General features: G+C 45.0%; 1 protein-coding gene across 3 annotated transcripts in view; it reads right to left on the bottom strand.

Annotated features, from left to right (window-relative positions):
• ADGRA2 (adhesion G protein-coupled receptor A2) overlaps window positions 1-19,353 on the bottom strand; it is a 66,930-nt gene that overhangs the window by 33,368 nt on the left and 14,209 nt on the right. For 2 of the 3 annotated variants that reach the window (XM_007516693.3, XM_060182673.1), the window contains exon 2: window positions 13,547-13,618. The exons of the other annotated variant lie outside the window; for it this stretch is intronic. In XM_007516693.3, the coding sequence (XP_007516755.1) occupies window positions 13,547-13,618 (72 nt within the window). The remainder of the gene's footprint in view (window positions 1-13,546; window positions 13,619-19,353) is intronic. 3 annotated transcript variants of the gene reach the window in all.

A 19,353-nucleotide genomic window follows, 5' to 3' on the forward strand; every position in this document is an offset into this window, starting at 1 on the left:
GAGAGAGAGAGAGAGATAGTTCAGTGTGTTAGAGCATAGGACTAACCAACCTATAGACCCAAGCTCTATATCCCTGACACCATCATATGCCAGAGCTGAAGGATGGAGGGGAGTAAGGAAGCAAAGATGGATGGAAAGAGAAGGGAAATCCACAGAATGAGAAAATAGTTGTGAATCATATAGCTGATAAAGAATTTCTATCATGAATATATAAAGAACATTAACAAAGCAATAAGTAGACAATCACCCAACTGAAAAAAAAAATGGACATTTCTTCAGAGAAGATATACAGATGACCAAATGAACCACAAAATGATGCTCACCATGATTAGAATTCAGGGACGTGCAAATGAAAACCAGAATGAAGAACTTCTTCACATCCATTATTATGGCTATAAGAAGAAGACTGACACAGGCTAGTATTGATGTGGGTGTGAAGAGATTAGAACACGGGAGTCAGGGAGTAGCACAACGGGTAAGCACACGTGGCGTGAAGTGCAGGGACCAGTGCAAGGATCCTGGTTCAAGCCCCCGGCTCCCCACCTGCAGGGGAGTCACTTCACAGGCAGTGAAGCAGGTCTGCAGGTGTCTATCTTTCTCTCCCCCTCTGTCTTCCCCTCCTCTCTCCATTTCTCTCTGTCTTATCCAACAAAGATGATATCAATAACAACAACAACAATAATAACTACAACAACAGTAAAACAACAAGGGCAACAAAAGGGAAAATAAATTTAAAAAAAGAGAGAGAGAGAGATTAGAACACTCCATCTTTGCTGGCTGGAGTATGAAAATGTGCTGACACTTTTGTTTATTTTTTATCAAAACCATACTGGGGATAGAACCTGGATTCTTTGCTGCCTCAGTTATGAAAAAGTCTCTTTATATCACCACTATGCTATCTCCTCAGCACCCAACACTTTGGGGAAAAAACAAAAAACAAATAATAACAGTATGATGGTCAGAGTTACCATATAACCCTGAAAATCAACTCCTATGTATATATCCAAGAGAAGTCAACATATAGGCAATCAAAATCCCATACAGCCACACTTAGCATTATTCATAATAATCCAAAAATTGGGAAAGACTTCAAATGTCCATTGACTAATCAGAAGAATGAACAAAACGTAATATATCCCCACAGTAGGATATTATTGATTTAGGGGGCTGGGCGGTGGTGCACTGGGCTGAGTGCACATAATACTAAGTGCAAGGACACACACAAAGATCCCAGTTCGAGCCCCAGTCCCCCACCTGCAAGGGGGTAGCCTCACAAACAGTGAAGCAGGTCTGCAGGTACCTTTTTCTCCCCCACCCCAATTTCTCTCTGTCCTATCCTATAAAATGGAGGAATGCCCTCCAGGAGCAGTGAATTTGTAGTGCAGGCACTGACCCCCAGTAATAACCCTGGAGGCAAAAAAACGGGGGTGGGGGGCGTTGGGTGGTAGCGCAGCAGGTTAAGTGCAAAATCCAGCATAAGGATCCCGGTTCGAGCCCTGGCTCCCCACCTGCAAGGGATTCCCTTCACAGGTGGTGAAGCAGGTCTGCAGGTGTCTATCTTTCTCTCCTCTTCTCTGTCTTCCCCTCCTCTCTCCATTTCTCTCTGTCCTATCCAACAACAATGACAACATCAATAACAACAATAACTACAACAATAAAACAACAAGGGCAACAAAAGGGAATAAATAAATAAATAAATATTTTTTAAAAAGAAAAAAAGAGGGTATTATTGATTCATAAAAAGAAATGCAAATACAAACCTTAGTATGATGGATCTCGAAAACATTATGCTAAGTGAAGGAATCTAGTTACAGAGACTGTGTATTGAATGAACCTTTTAATGTGAAATGCCCAAAACAGAGAATAGATTGATCTGAAGAGACAGAAAGTAGATTTTTGGTCGTGTTATAGGGCTGGGGAAAAGGAAATGGAGAAATGGGGAGTGGCTGCTAATGATTCAAGGTTTCTTTAGGGGATGATGAAAACGCTCTAAAATTAGATTATGATGATTGCCCAACTATAAATACACCAAAAAAAAAAAAAAACCCATTGTCTCCAACGCTTTAAATAAGTTAACTCTATGGTATGCAGATCTCTCATGAAAGTTCTTAAAAGACTGTGTGCTTGCATGACTCCTTGCTTCTCTCTATGTGTGGGCTCTCTCTCTCTGAAAAGGGTAGAGTGACACCAGTGGACTCCCTCTAGCCCCCACAGATCTCCCCGTTTATGGGTTTCAAAGTCAAATTATAGGTTTGGAGTCCACAGAGCAGCTTTCCCAGGGCTCTCCAGGACTTAAGGGTTCATTAGATAGTGGGAGTGGGTGTGCCCAGGAAGTGGTACAGTGGATAGAGCTTCAGATTCTCAAGTATGGTATCCTGAGTTCAATACCTTGCATCGAATGATACTCTGGTTCTTTTAATAAATAAATAATTTTTTTTTAATGGGGCCTTTCTGAGCAGTGGGCCCAAACCACCTCCAACAGATGTCGAGATTGTCTGGAGAGAGGAGAAGGAAAGACTCTGGAGGATGCCTGAGGAAGCCCAAGGTTATCCTAGCCTCCCTCCCTCCCTCAGGCCCGGGCCCCTCCAGTCTCTGATGTCATCCAGCCAGTACTTACTAAGCACATCCGCTGTGCCAACAAGTACTGAGGTTACGACAGCAAGTCAGAAGCTGTCCCCAAACCCGTCGGCCTCCCTTCCCCAGGCCCGTGGCTGGCTGGCGAGGACGCAGGGCAGCTTCTCTGCCGCATTCCTCTCAGAGTCAGCCAGGGGAGGAGGGGTTGGGGGGAGGGAGGGGGCCCTGCGGCCTCACCCTTAGTCCCACCCCCAGATTAATGGAAACCACCTGGTGGGTGAGCTCGCCCCACCCCCCACCCCCACTCGCCGCAGTCATTCCCTGGAGCATCTGCTTCTAATGAGGGCCCCAGCACCGCAGCATACCAGCCCCCGGGGCTCATTAATCTCATTAGGCAATGACAAATCATCCCCGGGCTGACCAGGCTCCCCTCCCTGGGCCCTTTCCTCCCCTGCACACAGGCCTCTAGGGGCGTGCATCCCCGCATCCCCAGGAACACACACTGGTCCACACACAGGCACACCACAACTTCTCCCCCCTCAACCCCCACCCGGCCTCCTCCCACTAAGTCTGCCTTCTGGCCAGCTGAATCCTGGATCTGGGGCTTCCAACTGTGACCGAAGGGGTGGAGAGCACCCTCAGAGTCCTGGAAAGTCTTCTGGGGGGCCTGCTCCCTGTGGAATGTGGTGTGTGTGTGTGTGTGTGTGTGTGTGTGTGTGTGTGTGTGTGTGTGTGTGTCTGTGTGTGGATTCATGCGCAAGCGGGCCCATGTCCAGGAGGTGGTGGTGATGTTCTGGACAGTTTTGAGGAATCAGAAGATTGGGCCAAGAGTCAGGACACTGTGGCATACATTTTTAAAAAACCATTTACCGTGGTTACCACGGCTAGCCTCTGGCTTCTGGTGGTGTCAGTGACTGAACTGGAGATATTGGAGGCTCAGGCATGAAAGCATTTTTCTTTTTCTTTTTTTTTTAAAATTTTTAATTTATTTATTTTCCCTTTTGTTGCCCTTTTTTAATTTATTTATTTTCCCTTTTGTTGTCTTTTTTTTTTATTATTGTTGTTGTGGTTATTATTGTTGTTGTTATTGATGTGGTTGTTATTGGATAGGACAGAGAGAAATGGAGATAGGAGGGAAAGACAGAGGGGGGAGAGAAAGATAGACACCTGCAGACCTGCTTCACCGCCTGTGAAGCGACTCCCCTGCAGGTGGGGAGCCGGGGGCTGGAACCCGGATCCTTAGGCCCGTCCTTGCACTTTGCGCCACCTGCGCTTAACCCACTGCACTACCGCCCGACTCCCTGCATTTTTCTTTTTAACCAGAGCACTGCTTTGCTCTGGCTATGGTGGTGTGGGGTATTTAAAAAATATATTTATTTATTTATTCCCTTTTGTTGCCCTTGTTGTCTTACTGTTGTTGTTATTGATGTTGTTTTTGTTGGATAGGACAGAGAGAAATGGAGAGAGGAGGGGAAGGCAGAGGGGAAGAGAAAGTTAGACACCTGCAGACCTGCTTCATCATCTGTGAAGCGACTCCCCTGCAGGTGAGGAGCCAGGGGCTCAAACCTGGATCCTTATGCAGGTTCTCCTGCTTTACGCTACCTACGCTACAGCCCAACTCCCTAGTGTGGGGTATTGAACCTGGGGCTTTGGAGCCTCTGCATGAGAGTCTCTTTGCATAACCATTATGCTATCTACCCTGCTTGAAAGTATTTTTTATTAATATTTATTTATGTATTCCCTTTTGTTGCCTTATTGTTGTAGTTATTATTTTACTGTGGTTGTTACTGATGTTGTCGTTGTTGGACAGGACAGAAAGAAATGGAGAGAGGAGGGGAAGACAGAGAGGGAGAGAGAAAGATAGACACCTGCAGATCTGCTTCACTGCCTGTGAAGTGACTCCCCTGCAGGTGGGGAGCCGGGGACTCGAACCGGGATCCTTATGCTGGTCCTTGCGCTTTGTGCCATGTGCACTTAACCCACTATGCCTGACTCCCTGAAAGTATTTTTTCTTTCTTTTTAAAAAAAATTTTTTTTTAAAGTACAGTCACCTCCCCAGTGTTTTATTTTATTTTATTTATTCCCTTTTGTTGCCCTTGTTGTTTTATTGTTGTAGTTATCATTGCTGTTGTTGTTGTTGGATAGGACAGAGAGAAATGGAGAGAGGAGGGGAAGACAGAGATGGGGAGAGAAAGATAGACACCTGCAGACCTGCTTCACCGCTTGTGAAGCGACTCCCCTGCAGGTGGGGAGTCGGGGCTCAAACCAGGATCCTTATGCCGGTGTTTGTGCTTTGCGCCACCTGTGCTTAACCCGCTGCGCTGCAGCCCGACTCCCAAAAGTATTTTTTCAAAAAATCACGATGCTGTCTCCAAGTCCCCAGTCAGTTCCATTTCCAGAATTGCCTTTCCAAGGCTGGGGAGTACCTGATATATCCTGCTTACTGGGGAGCAATGCATATGCCATCTATCCCATCTATGTCTCTACTACCCCATCCCTGACTTCACTCAGAGTAGCATCCTTCATAAGAGTCCCACTGATTTCCTGCTCTGTATTCCCTCTCCTTGGAATTCTGCACTGAAAAAAGAAGAAGGAGGAGAAGGAGGAGGAGGAGGAGGAGGAGGAGAAGGAAGAGGAGGAGGAGGAGGAGGAGAAGGAGGAGGAGGAGAAGGAAGAGGAGGAGGAGAAGAAGGAGGAGAAGAAGAAGGAGGAGGAGGAGGAGGAGGAGAAGAAGGAGGAGGAGGAGGAGGAGAAGGAGGAGGAGGAGGAGAAGGAGGAGGAAGAGAAAGAAGAGGAGGAGGAGGAGAAGGAGGAGGAGGAGGAGAAGGAGGAGGAGAAAGAAGAGGAGGAGGAGGAGGAGAAGGGGAAGAAGAAGAAGAAGAAGAAGAAGAAGAAGAAGAAGAAGAAGAAGAAGAAGAAGAAGAAGAAGAAGAAGAAGAAAAGAATGAAAGAAAAAAGGGGGGGACCAGGGGCTGGGCAGTAGCACAACAGATAGAGTGCACATGTAACAATGCACAAAAAACCAGGTTCAGGCTCCTGGTCTCCATGTGCAGTGGGGGAAGCTTCTTGAGTAGTGAAATAGTGCTGCAAGTCTCTCTCTATCCATCTATCTCCCGTTTCTCTCTCAATTTCTCTTTGTCTCTATCAAATAAATATTATTTTCTTTAAAAAGTAACAAAAATGGGGACCAAGCAGCTATCCCCCACTTACAATGAGCCCCTTCTCAGAGGCCAGAGGGGCATTTTCTGGGGCTGGCCAACACCGACCATTTCAGTGGCTAGAGTAGGCCCTAACATTTCCCAGGAGGTGCTGCCCATGGACTGTAGGATGTCAAGCTGCCATGGGCTCAGCTGCCCAAGTCTGGATGTTGTGAGTCTGAACAGACAGAGAAACCAGTGTTTCCTGGCATCAACAGCACGCCAGGCCCCAGCGTCTTACTTGTGATGAATAGGCCCACAGTCTCAGGGTCATCTGGTCCACTGGTTTCCCAACCCCAGATGAGCATGAGAACAGCTTGCATACCTTGGAAAAAATTCCCAAGCCCCTTCCCACTGACTTAAGCTTGGGGCCCAGGTTCCCTTCCCACCACCCCTAGGAAACTGGTTTACAAGGGTTAATTTTCTGTATCCTCTTAGATAGGTTATCTAAGTGACTTTAGTGACTTCATCAAACTTGAATCTAGGTGTTGCTATAAAGATATCTTGAAGGTATAATCAATTATAAAGTAATTTGGTTTTAAGTAAAAGTGATAGCATGATAGCATGGGTGGGCCTCATCCTCTCAGCTAAATCTTTAGAACAAAAATAAGTTTCCCAGAAGTACTACCTCAAGACCAGGACGATAACAGAATGGTTATGCAAAAAGACTTTCATACCTGAGGCTCCCTGGTGCTAGGTGCAATCCCTGGTGCCACCATAAACCAGAGACTAGAAATGCTCAGGTTGAAAAAAGAAGAAAAGGGAAGGGAAGGGAAAGGAAGGGAAGGGAAGGGAAGGGAAGGGAAGGGAAGGGAAGGGAAGGGAAGGGAAGGGAAGGGAAGGGAAGGGAAGGGAAGGGAAGGGAAGGGAAGGGAAGGGAAGGGAAGGGAAGGGAAGGGAAGGGAAGGGAAGGGAAGGGAAGGGAAAGGAAAGAAAGGGTGGGGGAAATAGTATAATGGTTATACAAAGAAATTCTCATGCCTGAGACTCCAAAGTCCCAGGTTTGATCCTCTGTACCATCATAAACCAGAGCTGAGCAGTGCTCTTATAAGAAAGGAAAAGAAGGGGGCCTGGTGGTGGCACACCTGGTTAAGTGCCCAGTGTGCAAAGACCTAGGTTCAAGTCCCTGGCCCCCCACCTGCAGGGGGAAAGCTTCATAAATGGTGAAACAGGACCACAGGTATTTCTCTCTCTCCCCTCCCGTCTTAATTTTTTTCTGTTTCTATCAAATAATAAATAAAAAGATTTAAAAAGGAAAAAAAAAGAAAAGAAACGAAAAAGATTGTAGCCTCAATTCAATGCTTGTCTGACTCCCCAGCCTGTTGTCCTGCCTACAGATTTTACATCTGCCAGCCCCCACAACTGGATGAGTCATTTCCTTAAAATAAATGTCTTTGTAAAGAAATCAAATCATCCCATTATATATTTATACACAAAGCCACACACATATCTCTTCTTGGTCCTATTGCTCTAGAGAACACTGGCTAGCAGAGCTGTGATCAGCCAGGCTGATCCTGGGCCCTGGCACTATCTTTCCCTGCCCAGAAATGTAGTGCTTGCTGAGCATGGCCAGGGTTCTGTACCCCTCACCAGCCCACCTTCTTCTGGAAATCTAGCTGCATTACTGGGCTCTTTGATCTTTTCCTTCCCATGTAGCAATTGAACTTGGGATTATATACACAGCCAAGGATCACAGAATTTGACATTCATTATATATGTGTGTGTGTGTGTGTGTGTGTGTGTGCATATATATGTGTATACATGTGTATATATATAATCATTAGTTTATTTATTTTTTTGTCATCTCCAGGGTCTGACTGCTCTGGGATGACCTTTTTCAGATAGAAAGATCTAACTTGCGGTCTGGGAGGCAGCTCAGTGTATAAGGCATTGGACTCTCTCTTTTTTTTTTAATTAATTAATTAATTTTTTATTTACTTATTTTCCTTTTTTTTTGCCCTTGTTGTCTTTTTGTTGTTGTTGTAATTATTATTGTTGTTATAGATGTCATCTTTGTTGGATAGGACAGAGAGAAATGGAGAGAGGAGGGGAAGGCAGAGAGGGGGAGAGAAAGACAGACACCTGCAGACCTGCTTCACCGCCTGTGAAGCGACTCCCCTGCAGGTGGGGAGCGGGGGGGGGGGGGGGGCTCGAACCCGGATCCTTATTCAGGTCCTTGCGCTTTGCGCCACGTGCGCTTAACCCACTGCGCTACCACCCGACTCCCTCTCTTTTTTTTTTTTTAATAATTTATTTATTTATTCATGAGAAAGACAGGAGGAGAGAAAGAACCAGCCATCACTCTGGTACATGTGCTGCCAGGGATGGAACTTGGGACCTCATGCTTGAGAGTCTAGTGCCTTAGTCACTGTGTCACCTCCCAGACCACAAGGCATTGGACTCTTTTTATTTTTATTTTTTTATATTTTAATTATTTATTCTCTTCTGTTGCCCTCGTTGTTTTATTGTTGTAGTTATTATTGATGTCGTTGTTGTTGGATAGGACTGAGAGAAATGAAGAGAGGCAGGGAAGACAGAGAGGGGGAGAGAAAGATAGACACCTGCAGACCTGCTTCACCGGTTGTCAAGTGACTCCCCTGCAGGTGGGAAGCCAGGGGCTCAAACCAGGATCCTTCAGCCAGTCCTTGCTTTGTGCCACGTGCTTTTTAACCCGCTGCACTACCACCCAACTCCCTGGTATTGGACTCTTAAGCATAGAACCTTGAGTTCAATCCTTGGCATCACATGTACCAGAATGATGTCTGGTTCTTTCTTGCTCTCTGCCCTCCTCCCTCTCTTACTAATAAATAAATAAAATATTAAAAGGAAAGAAAGATTTAAGCAGGGCCGGCAACATAGCTCCCTTGGATACTGTGCTGCTTTGCCAAGTGTGTAACACAGGTTTGAGCCTTCATTGAAGTAAGTTTCAGTGTTGTGATTCCTTCCCTTTTCTCAGTCTCCATCTCCAAAAAGTTAGCCTGGAGTGGCCAAGCCCCAGAGATGACAAAAAAAAAAAAAGTAAAGAAAAAGAACGATCAGCACCAAAGCTTTCTTCAGTGTGACTGGGACTAGGTCCACACCTGGTTCACACACAGCAGGGCAGCATGCTATCTAGGTCAGCTATTTTGCTGACCACATGATACATATATGAATCACCTTATTTCTCTTTTGCTACTGCTTACTCTTTCTGTCCCTCCACAACCCTCCCTCCAGTTTAAGGTGATTCAGTCACCTTTTCAGTGAAACCCTTAAAAAGAAAGGAAGAGGAGCCAGGCAGTGGAGTACAAGGCTAAGTGCACACATTACAGTGCACAAGGACCCAGGCTCAAGTCTTTTGTCCCACCTGCAGGGGAAAAGCTTCCCAAGTGGTGAAGTAGGGCTGGAGGTGTCTCTCCCTCCCCTCTCAATTTCTCTGTCTCTATCCAATAAATAAGTAAATTAAAATTTAAAATAAAACTAAATAAAGAAAGAAAGGGTGGAAGAGAAGAGAAGAGAAGAGAAGAGAAGAGAAGAGAAGAGAAGAGAAGAGAAGAGAAGAGAAGAGAAGAGAAGAAGGGAAGGTCCAGGGAGACAAGAATAATGGTTATGTAGAAGACTTTAATGCCCATGGCTGAGGTCCCAGCACCACCATAAGCCAGAGATGAGTAGTACTCTGGTCTCTCTCTCGCTCTCTGAATCTTTCTCTCTGTATCTCTCACTCATTTAAAAAGAATGAATAGATGTGGTCCAGGAGGTGGTGCAGTGGATAAAGCAATGGACTCTCAAGCATGAGGTCCTGAGTTCAATCCCTGGCAGCACATGTACCAGAGTGATGTCTAGTTCTTTCTCTCTCTCTCCTCCTATCTTTCTAATAAATAAATAAATAAAATCTTTAAAAAATAAAGCAAAAAGAATGAATAGATAAAATATTTTTTAAAATTCACTCTACTCAGGAGGGGATAAAGTGTTGGAATTGCAGGTATGATGTCCCAAGTTTGAGCTTGTAACTTTGATCCCTGGCAGGCATTGCATGTGCCAGAGTGATGCTCTGGTTCTCTCTTTCTCCTAAATCAATTTATAAAATTATTTATTTACTAATATTCACATCCATGGACTAGAACAGAATTTGGTGCATAGAAGAGGCTCAATAAACAACTCTAAAAGGAGTGACAGGCAATATTGCTTGCTTGCTGGAGACTTCAGTAGTGCTCTGCTTTGTCATGTACATGGCCAGGTTTGAGGTTACCTGCCCCCCCACTTCATTGGAGGAAGCTTCAGTAATGTATGTATATCTGTCCATCTGTCTGTCTGTCTGTGATCTAAAAAAGCTGTCTTAGAGTGGTGAAATATAAGACATGAAAACAAAAAACAAAAAGTAGGAGTGACAACAGTGCTCCCAGTCAGAATTGTGAGTTTTTAGTTTAGAGCTTTTTCTTTCTTTTTTTTTAAGACTTTAAATTTTTTTAAAAATATTTATTTATTTATTTTCCCTTTTGTTGCCCTTGTTGTTTTATTGTTGTAGTTATTATTGGTGTTGTTATGGATGTCGTCATTGTTGGGAAGAAAAGCGAGAAATGGAGAGAGGAGGGGAAGACAGAGAGGGGGAGAGAAAGACACCTGCAGACCTGCTTCACTGCTTGTGAAGCGACTCCCCTGCAGGTGGGGAGCCAGGGTCTTGAACCAGGATCCTTCTACCCATTCTTGCACTTCATGCCATGTGTGCTTAACCCAGTCTAGAGCTTTTTCTTATGCTCAGCACACCCGTCCAGATAACCAGCCTTAGCATTTCCTCATTATTCTTCAAATGCTCTCCCATTTCTCTCTGATTACTTCCTATGCCTCCACTGTGTTGGCCTCATAGAGATCTGAGTCTCCAGGGCTGGTGAAAGGAGTATGTCTGCACGGAAAGAGCTATCTTTTCATTTTCAGCAGAAAAATCTACCACCACCCCTTCCCCGCCACCCAGAGACCTGGAGAAAGAGGAAGACCCAGTGGGTTTTAGCCTGATAAAGCCAGAGGGTAAAGGCGGCAAGGTGTCAGAGGCTCTGAGTCGGATGTCTGGTTAAGTCAGGGGAGTGTGGCTGGGTGGTGACTGGCTTGGTGGGGCAGGGCAAAGGGCTGGAGGCAGCTGTGGTTTGTCTTCCTCCAAAGATCCCTCGAAGGAGCATCTGGTTTCCTGCCACTCAGCTCTCTAAGGACAAGTCTGGATACAGTGTAGGAGTCAGAACTCCTGAATACTAACTGCCTCCCCTTTGCATTGGAACCCAAGGTAATTTTCCCTCTCCTCTCCTCTCCTCTCCTCTCCTCTCCTCTCCTCTCCTCTCCTCTCCTCTCCTCTCCTCTCCTCTCCTCTCCTCTCCCCCCTCCCATCCCCTCCCCTCTCCTCTTCCTACCCCTCCCCTCTCCTTTTCTTTTGACTTATTTATTAACATGAGAGCACAAAAAGGAGGAGGAGAGAGAACCAGAGCATCATTCTAGCACATGCAATGACAGGGATTGAACTTAGGACTTCTTACTTGAGAGTCCAACACTTTATCTATTGTGCCACCACCTGAGCCACCCAGTGAGATGTTCAAATAGCAGCCGATTGCTGGTCTTTTTCCTTGTCCATCTATCTCAGCTTTAAGCTGCAGAGTAGATGGCCAGAGAGACCACGTCACTGGCACGTTACCATCCTCAGATCCATCTCCACTGCTTCACTTCTCACCACTCCCAAGGCACCCCCAGATCAGATAAAACTTGTTCTTCCCTTTGCTTCACCTGTGACTTTGGCTCATTTCTACTCCAACTCACTAAGCCAGGGCATCATGCTACTTTGGTGGGCTTGAGGGGAGGGGTCTTTCTTGTTAGTGGATGTATCAGAGCGACCTCATAATATTGTTGTTAAGGCTCTAAATCATATGCTATGTAGATACTGAATCTCTGGTCCCCTTGAATTTTCCAGTCTTCATTAATCCCCCCCTCCCAGACCACTGCTTAGCTCTGGCTTATAGTGCTGGTGGTGTGGGGGATTCAACATGGGACTTTGAAGCCTTGAGCATGAAAATCTCTTCACATAACCATTATGCTTCTACCCCCACCCTCACTGTAATATTAATTTCTCAGAGAGAGAGAGAGAGAGAGAGAGACTGAGAAAGAATCACTCTGGCATATGCAATGCTGGGGGACTGAACTCTAGACCTCATGCTTGAGAGTCCAACACTTTATCTACTGCTAGTGGATAGGCTGCCAGTCTTCACTGACTTACTTTAAGGAAACTTCACTCCACATCATTCTGATATTTAAGTCCTTGTCTGCTGTCATCACTGGCCCCTGATCACTATCTCTTTGAGAGCAGGAGTCACCCCTTTTTCTTTTGCATCTTTTCCACTAACTCAAATCCTTCAGACGAAATAGTACTGGGAAGGAACAGAGGTCCTGCTAGAAGAGTTTGGGGTACCCATCTAGACAAGAGAGAGAGGAAGTGGGAGGTGAGGGAAAAAGCAAGAATTAGTGTCAAGCAAAGACAGCAGGCTTAGATCTTCAAAGTAGAGACATGAACCAAAGCTGTTGAAACATCAGTTAGTGCTAACTGAACAGGGAATTTAGAGAGGGCTTGGTTTAATCCTCTCACTTGGAGGGTTAAACGACTTGTTCAAGGTCTGGTTAGGTCTCCACTTTAGTTTCAATTTTTTTAAACTTTTTTATACTTATATATTTATTTATTTTCCTTTTTGTTGCCCTTGTTTTTTATTGTTAATTGATGTCATAGTTCTTAGACAGGACAGAGAGAAATAGAGAGAGGAGGGGAAGACAGAGAGGGGGAGAGAAAGATAGACACCTGCAGACCTGCTTCACTGCCTGTGAAGTGACCCTCCTATAGGTGGGGAGCCAGGTGCTCAAACTGGGATCCTTACGCTGATGATCCTTAACCCACTGTGCCTGACTCCCTTGTTTTTTCTTAAATGGCATATCTAATTGACTACTTATAATGAATTATGAGAGAGAGAGAGAGAGATTGAGAATATTCATGATTCTGGGTTGTTCAGCACCCAGCTTTGCACTTTGGACCTGGCCCGCATTCCACCACTGAGGTAACTCCCAGGCCAGAAGGTTCCTGAGTTAGAAAGGACCTCCGGAGTAGATAGCATAATGGTTATGCAAAAATAATCTAGTGCCAGAGGTTCCAAAGTCCCAGGTTCAATCCCTGGTACCACCATAAGCCAGAGCTGAGTAGTGCTTTGGTTAAAAAAAAAAAAAGTGGGGACAATCTCTGGAGCTAACAGGGACCTTGTCTGCCTGAGTCCAGTGCTAGCCTGCTGGGCCTGAGGGTAGCTGGACAGAAGTTACCTGGGATAAAGCTCTAAACGAGTGTGGTGGTGGGAGAAATGTGGATATGATACCTCCCCATCCTCAGCTCTGGCTCCTGGTGGGTCTGTGTTTGTTGATTTGTTTTTTAGAGAAAGAGGAAAAGAGACCTCAGTCACACTAACCTTCTCTTTGCCCTCTTTATTCAGGGCCCTCAACTAGGGGCCAGTTTAGGGGCTCAGCCCTCATGGCTAATTGCTCATTAAAGAGCGTTAATGAGCTTCCCTCAGCCCCATGCCTACCCAGACCTATGAAGTCTCCCTTGTTTCCTCTGCAGTCCCTGGTGAAGAATGGTCCCCTTGCTGTCCTCCCCCTGGTGGTTAAGTCCTGGACCCCTGGGTCTGACTCTAGGTCCTCTTTAGTTTGACTGGTTGAGGGGTCCTTCTTTCTCCCTAGAATGCTCTCTTTCCCATAGTCTCCCAACCCCTCACTTCTACCCCATGACTTACAACTTCTCCAGCAGGGCCAGTCCCAAGAAGGATCCATTCCGGAGCCCAGTGATCTTGTTGTTGCTCAAGAGCCTGAAGGGACAGAGAGAACAGACAGAAGAATATGCCATTACAAGCTGGAAATGTGCGTGGATTGGGGGCTAAATTCACCTACAGGGTCATGTTGCCTTCTGGAAAAAAAAATTGCACCCTTGAAGTCTGGGAGGTGGCACAGTGGATAAAACATCAGACTCTTAAGCATGAGGTCCCTAGTTCAATCCCTGGCAGCACATGTACCAGAGTGAGGTCTGGTTCTTTCTCTCTCTCTCTCTCTCTCTCTTCCTATCTTTCTCATAAATAAATAAATAAAATCTTTATTTTTAAAAATGGCACCCTCTGAAGTTATGCAAGGCTGCAATCCCACCCTCTGCTCCAGGTTCTAGGGAGGATCCAGCAAATGATTCAGGCAGACTGGTCTGCCCACTGAGAGCCGAATCAAACATTTCACCTCTGCCCTCATCAGACTTAGAGCTATGTACTCAGGGAGGGGCTAGTGATACCCTATTCCCACCGTGGAACCCAGAACTTGAGTCCACAGACTCCCCCTTCCTGCTGTCCACAGCTCAGCCTTGCTCAAACCGTCAGTCAGTCCAACAGAGGCTAGTACTGGGGAGAATGTCCTGAACTGGGTCAGAGCTAGCTTGGTGGAGCAGCAAGCCCAGCAGCGTAGACTCTCGGGAAGGGGGCCACTCCCAGTCCTCAAAGGCACCCCACCCTGTGGGCCCAAGTGCTCAGCTCCACAAGCTGGCCACAGTATTGACTAAAAAGCTGCTAGAGTTCAGGGCCTGGGGAAACCCAGGCTCTTCAGCCTTAGTCTCAACCCCTCTGGGGCCCCCTAGGAGTTCTGTTTATTTGTTGTTGGTGTTTAGGGAGAAGGAAAGAGGCCCCAGGCTGAGCGAACCAGCCCCGCCCACCCGCTCAGTCTTTCTTTACCAGGCTCCCCCCTGGGAGGAGGGAGTTCCAGATCCATCAAAGGGCTCGTCTTGAGGAATTAATTGCTTATATAAAAGCTTTAATGAACTACCCCCCTCTCTTTCTCTCTCTCTCTCCCTCCCTCCTCCTTTCCCTCCTTCTCTCCCTCTAGACTCTTGCCAGCCCTGGGAACAGGCAGAGGAGTTCCCTTCTTTGCTCTTGGTGGGAAAGCTGTGAAAGCCCAAAGGTGCAGGCCTTAGCCTTCTCTGGAGTGGACAGTCTGGACTGGGAAGTAAAGGAGAGGGTGGGAGGAAAGGCAGGAGAGGCTGTCCTAAGACCTGCTCCAAGGCTTATAGGAATATCTGGCAATATTCAGTAAGAGGGCCCCAGATATCCCACCTTCTAGTTACTCCGTCTTCAAGAGGCTCAGAGAGAACAGACCAGGTGAAGGGAAGAGAAGGAGAAATGGAAAGGGGTGGAGTAGTTATCTACTTCCTTCTTTCTATCCAGTTCAGACAGATTCTTCCTACCCTCTGGTGATAGATACCCACCCAATGGTCTCTTTAACAGTGTCTTCTCCCAGCAGGGTGTGAAAAAGGACAGGGTGGAGGGTTAGGGGTGGGGAATGCTGGGTTTCTCTAAGTGATACTCACCACACACACACACACACTTCAAAAAAGCATAGCATATTGCCTGGAAGGTAACACAATGGACAAGGCATTGAACTCTCATGCATGAAGTCCCAAGCTTGATCCCCGACACTGCATGTGCCAGGTTTATGGTGCTATGGGAGATTGAACCTGAGACACTGGAGCCTCAGGCATGAGAATCTCTTTGCATAACCATTATGCTATCTACACCCCCCCACCGTCTGATCCCCAACATTGCATGTGCCAGAGTGATGCAATTGTTCTCTCTCTTTTTTCTACACTAATAAATAATTTTTTTACCATATATATATATATATATATATCAGAGAAAGAGAGTGATAGAGACCACAGGACCAAAGCTTCCTTCAATGCCTTGGGGGCCACACTTGAAGCTGGATCATGCACATGGCAAAACAGCACACTCTCCAAATGAGCAATTTCACCAGCCCAACAAATACAACTTTCTTTTTTTAAATCAAAAAGTGCAGGGGAACTGGACAGTGGGCATCTATTTAAGTGCATAAGTTAGCCCCCACCTACAGAGGGAAAGCTTCATAAATGGTGAAGGAGTACTGCAAGTGTCTCTCTGTCTCTCCCTCTCTATCCTCCTTGCCCCTCAATTTCTGTCTTATCAAAAAAAAATTTTTTTAAAGCTTTAAAAGGTTAAAAAGCCCATCACAGCAATCACTACATGAACAATTAAAATTTTAATGAAGCCCTTTATTTTCATTCCATGGATTAGAATAGATTCAATTACTATTGACTAGCAGGGGCCTAAAGCATGCCTTATTTCACTGCTTCAGTTGAAGTTTTTTTTTTAATTCCTTTATTGGGGGATTAATGATTTACAGTCAACAGTAAAACACAACAGTTCGTACATGCACAACATTTTCCATTTCCACATAACAATACAACCCCCAGACTTTTTTTTTTTTTTTTTTTTTTTTAATAAAGAGACAGACTGACAGACTGAGAGCACCAAAGCTTCTCCCTCAGGGTCAGTAGTATATTCATGTGGTATGAACCAGGCACATGGCAAGGCAGATGGCCTACCAGGTAAACTATTTCACTGCCCCCTGGAATAGATTTATTTTTCATTAGAGGCAGTGGTGGTGGTGATGAATCCTAATTGTGTGAGATCTTCAGATCTCATTGTCTCTGGTAGGTCTGGGGTGACCCCTTTGGTGATGACAGCTATATTGGATGGTGTGACTTTTCAATGAAAGCCCTTTGCACCTCACTCCTAGTTCATTTCCTTCATGCTCCCCCAGACTTTGAAGTTCAGCTAAATTTCAGAGAAATTAAGAGGGGTGGGGGGGTGGGGAGGTTATGGAAAGTTGGAACAAAGGCTGGAGAAAGGGCATCCATTTCATATTTTTAGAGGGTTTATGATTGATTTTTATTTTGTAATTTATCAAATTGTTCAATTATTTTATGTTTCTATTTTTTTTTTTTTGTTACCCTTATTTGTTGGATAGAGATAGCCAGAAACCAAGAGGGTAGGGGGAGACAGAGAGGAAGAGGGAGGGAAAGAGAAACAGCTGAAGACCTGCTTCACCGCTCCCAAAGCTTTTCCTCTACAGGTGGGAACTGGGGGCTTGAACCTGGGTTCTTGCACACTGTAACATGTGCACTCAAGCAGTTGTACCACCACCTGGCCCCAGGTTTATGATTTATTATTGATAGAGAAAGTTGGAAAGAGAGATAGTGAGAGATCGGGTTGAGCACACATGGCTCAAAGCACAAGGACCGGCATAAGGATCCCGGTTTGAGCCCCTGGCTCCACACCTGCAGGGTAAGTCGCTTCACTCCCCCTCTCTGTCTTCCCCTCCTCTCTCCATTTCTCTCTGTCCTAGCCAACAAGGACATCAACAACATCAATAACTACAACAACAAAACAAGGACAACAAAAGGGAAAATAAATAATAAAAAAAAAATTTTAAAAAAAGAACTTAGGACCTCATGCTTCAGGGTCCAACACTTTATCCACTAGGTCACCTCCTGGGGAACAGTACATCACTTTCAACATACTCCCTAACCCCAAGCATCTTTCCCAGAGATGTCCCTCCCTCCTAACTATAAAGGGAGTCCTAAGAACATTACTTCTCAAATTTGAGTAGAGCTAAAGCGGTCTGCCAAAGGGCCAGAATAAAGTATCATACTTCCTACAAATATGTTTGAGGATCTCAATTTGAGAAACACTGACTTTAGGAAGGAAACATGTTAGCACTGTGAAGATACCTTTTAATAGAGAATTATCATATATATATATATATATATATATGTATATATATATATATTAGCAAAAGATATTTTAAAAGGCTCTAAGATCATTAAACTGAAAACAGGATATTAAAAAGTTTACCAAGTTGTCAAAATCCTGAGATGAAAACCTGGATTTCTAATTTGAGAAACAGCCCCTTTCACATACCCCAAATTATTTAACCAGAGCTGACCAGTCAGAACACAAAGCAAGCTGCACATGTAATTTAAAACAGTCTGCAAAATAGAGGGTACCAGCTGGGAAGGGAGAAGAGGGGAAGTGCATCAAGCAGAAGAGGGTAATTGTATGGTGAAGGATGGAAACTGGGTTTTTGGTGACAAACAAAATGTAATGTGTACTGCTATTGACTTGTAATGCTATACAGTGAAGCCTAAACAGGGTTATAAGTTGATGCTACTTTAATAAGAAAAAAAAGGGACTAATTGCCACATTAAACAGTGGCTACTCAGAACTTGGACTGGATTTGGTATATTACATCAAAGTAAAAGACTCTGGGGTTGGGGGGGGGTGTTCAGGTCCTGGAACATGATGGTGGAGGAGGACCTAGGTGGGGGGGGGGGGCTTGTATTGTTCTGTGGAAAACTTAGAAATGTTACATATGTGCAAACTACAGTATTTTACTGTTGAGTGTAAACCATTAATCCCCCAATAAGGAAAAAAAAAGTGATACTTACATGGGAGGTAAGTAAGTGTACACATGTGACAACAACTTTCTTATAAGTTATTCCCCTCCTCCATACAATACGCAAGGACACAGGTTCAAACCTCTGGTTCCTACCAGTTGTGGGGAAGTTTCATGAGAGATGAAGCAGTGCTGCAGGTTGCTATCTATCTATCTATCTATCTATCTATCTATCTATCTATCTAATCTATCAATCATCTATCTGTCTTCCCCTTCCCTCTCAATTTCTCTCTGTCTATATCCAACAAACAAATAAATAAAATATTTAAAAATTACCCCCTCAATAAAGTGATTTTTTAAGACTAAACATTAGATTTTTTTCTAGGTTTATTTATGAGAGAGAAAGAATCAAAGCAACATTCTAGCACATGCAATGCTAGGGATTAAACTTAGGCCTTCATCTTTGAGGGTTCAAATGTTCTATTCACTGTGCCACCCCCAGATCACCAGATTAAATTAATTTAATAATATATGTCACTTAACCCAATATACTCAAAACACTATTTCTATGTACTCAAAATACAACTTTATTATTGAGCAATTGAGATGCCCCTGCCTTTTGTCACTCCTGTCTTAGGAATGTGGTGTGTTCCTTACTCTCCACAAACATCTCAGTTCAGAGTGGCTTTATTACAAATGCTCTGGAGTGAGGAAGGCTGTTGGCTTTCCCCTGAGCTTCTTTCCCTGAGAGGTACTGAGGCAACTAAGGGTTTGTGTGTGTGTGTGTGTGTGTGTGTGTGTGTGTGTGTGTGTTGGTATAGCCCCAAGCAAGATGAGGAGGCATCTCTGACTCTGAACACTCTTTTTCTCTGTCTCTCTGTTCCTCTCTCTCTTTCATTACCCAGGTTATTTCTGGGGCTTGGTGCTTACATGACAAATCTACCACTTCACCTGGTCATTTTCCCCTTCCTTTCATTTGACAGGACAAAAATAAATTAACAGAGGAGGAAGAGATGGGGGTGGGAGAGATTCCTGCAGCATTGCTTTGCCACTTGTGAAGCTTCCTTGCTGCAGACAGGGACCAGGACTTCAAGTCAGGTCCCTGCACATGGTAATGTGGGTGCTCAAGTGGGTGTGCTACCACCTGGCCCCTTGAATAGCTTATCTCTTCATATCCCACCAACCTTGGCTTGAGCACAGGCCCCCTGCAGGCCCTGTCCTTCTTACCCTGAGGAAGATCTAATGCTGGGAGCTGGGACGCAGAGGGTGGGCATTAGTGGCATTTTTACTTTTAGGGTGG

The sequence above is a fragment of the Erinaceus europaeus genome, chromosome 2, assembly GCF_950295315.1.
Source record: "Erinaceus europaeus chromosome 2, mEriEur2.1, whole genome shotgun sequence".
Lineage (NCBI taxonomy): Eukaryota > Metazoa > Chordata > Mammalia > Eulipotyphla > Erinaceidae > Erinaceus > Erinaceus europaeus.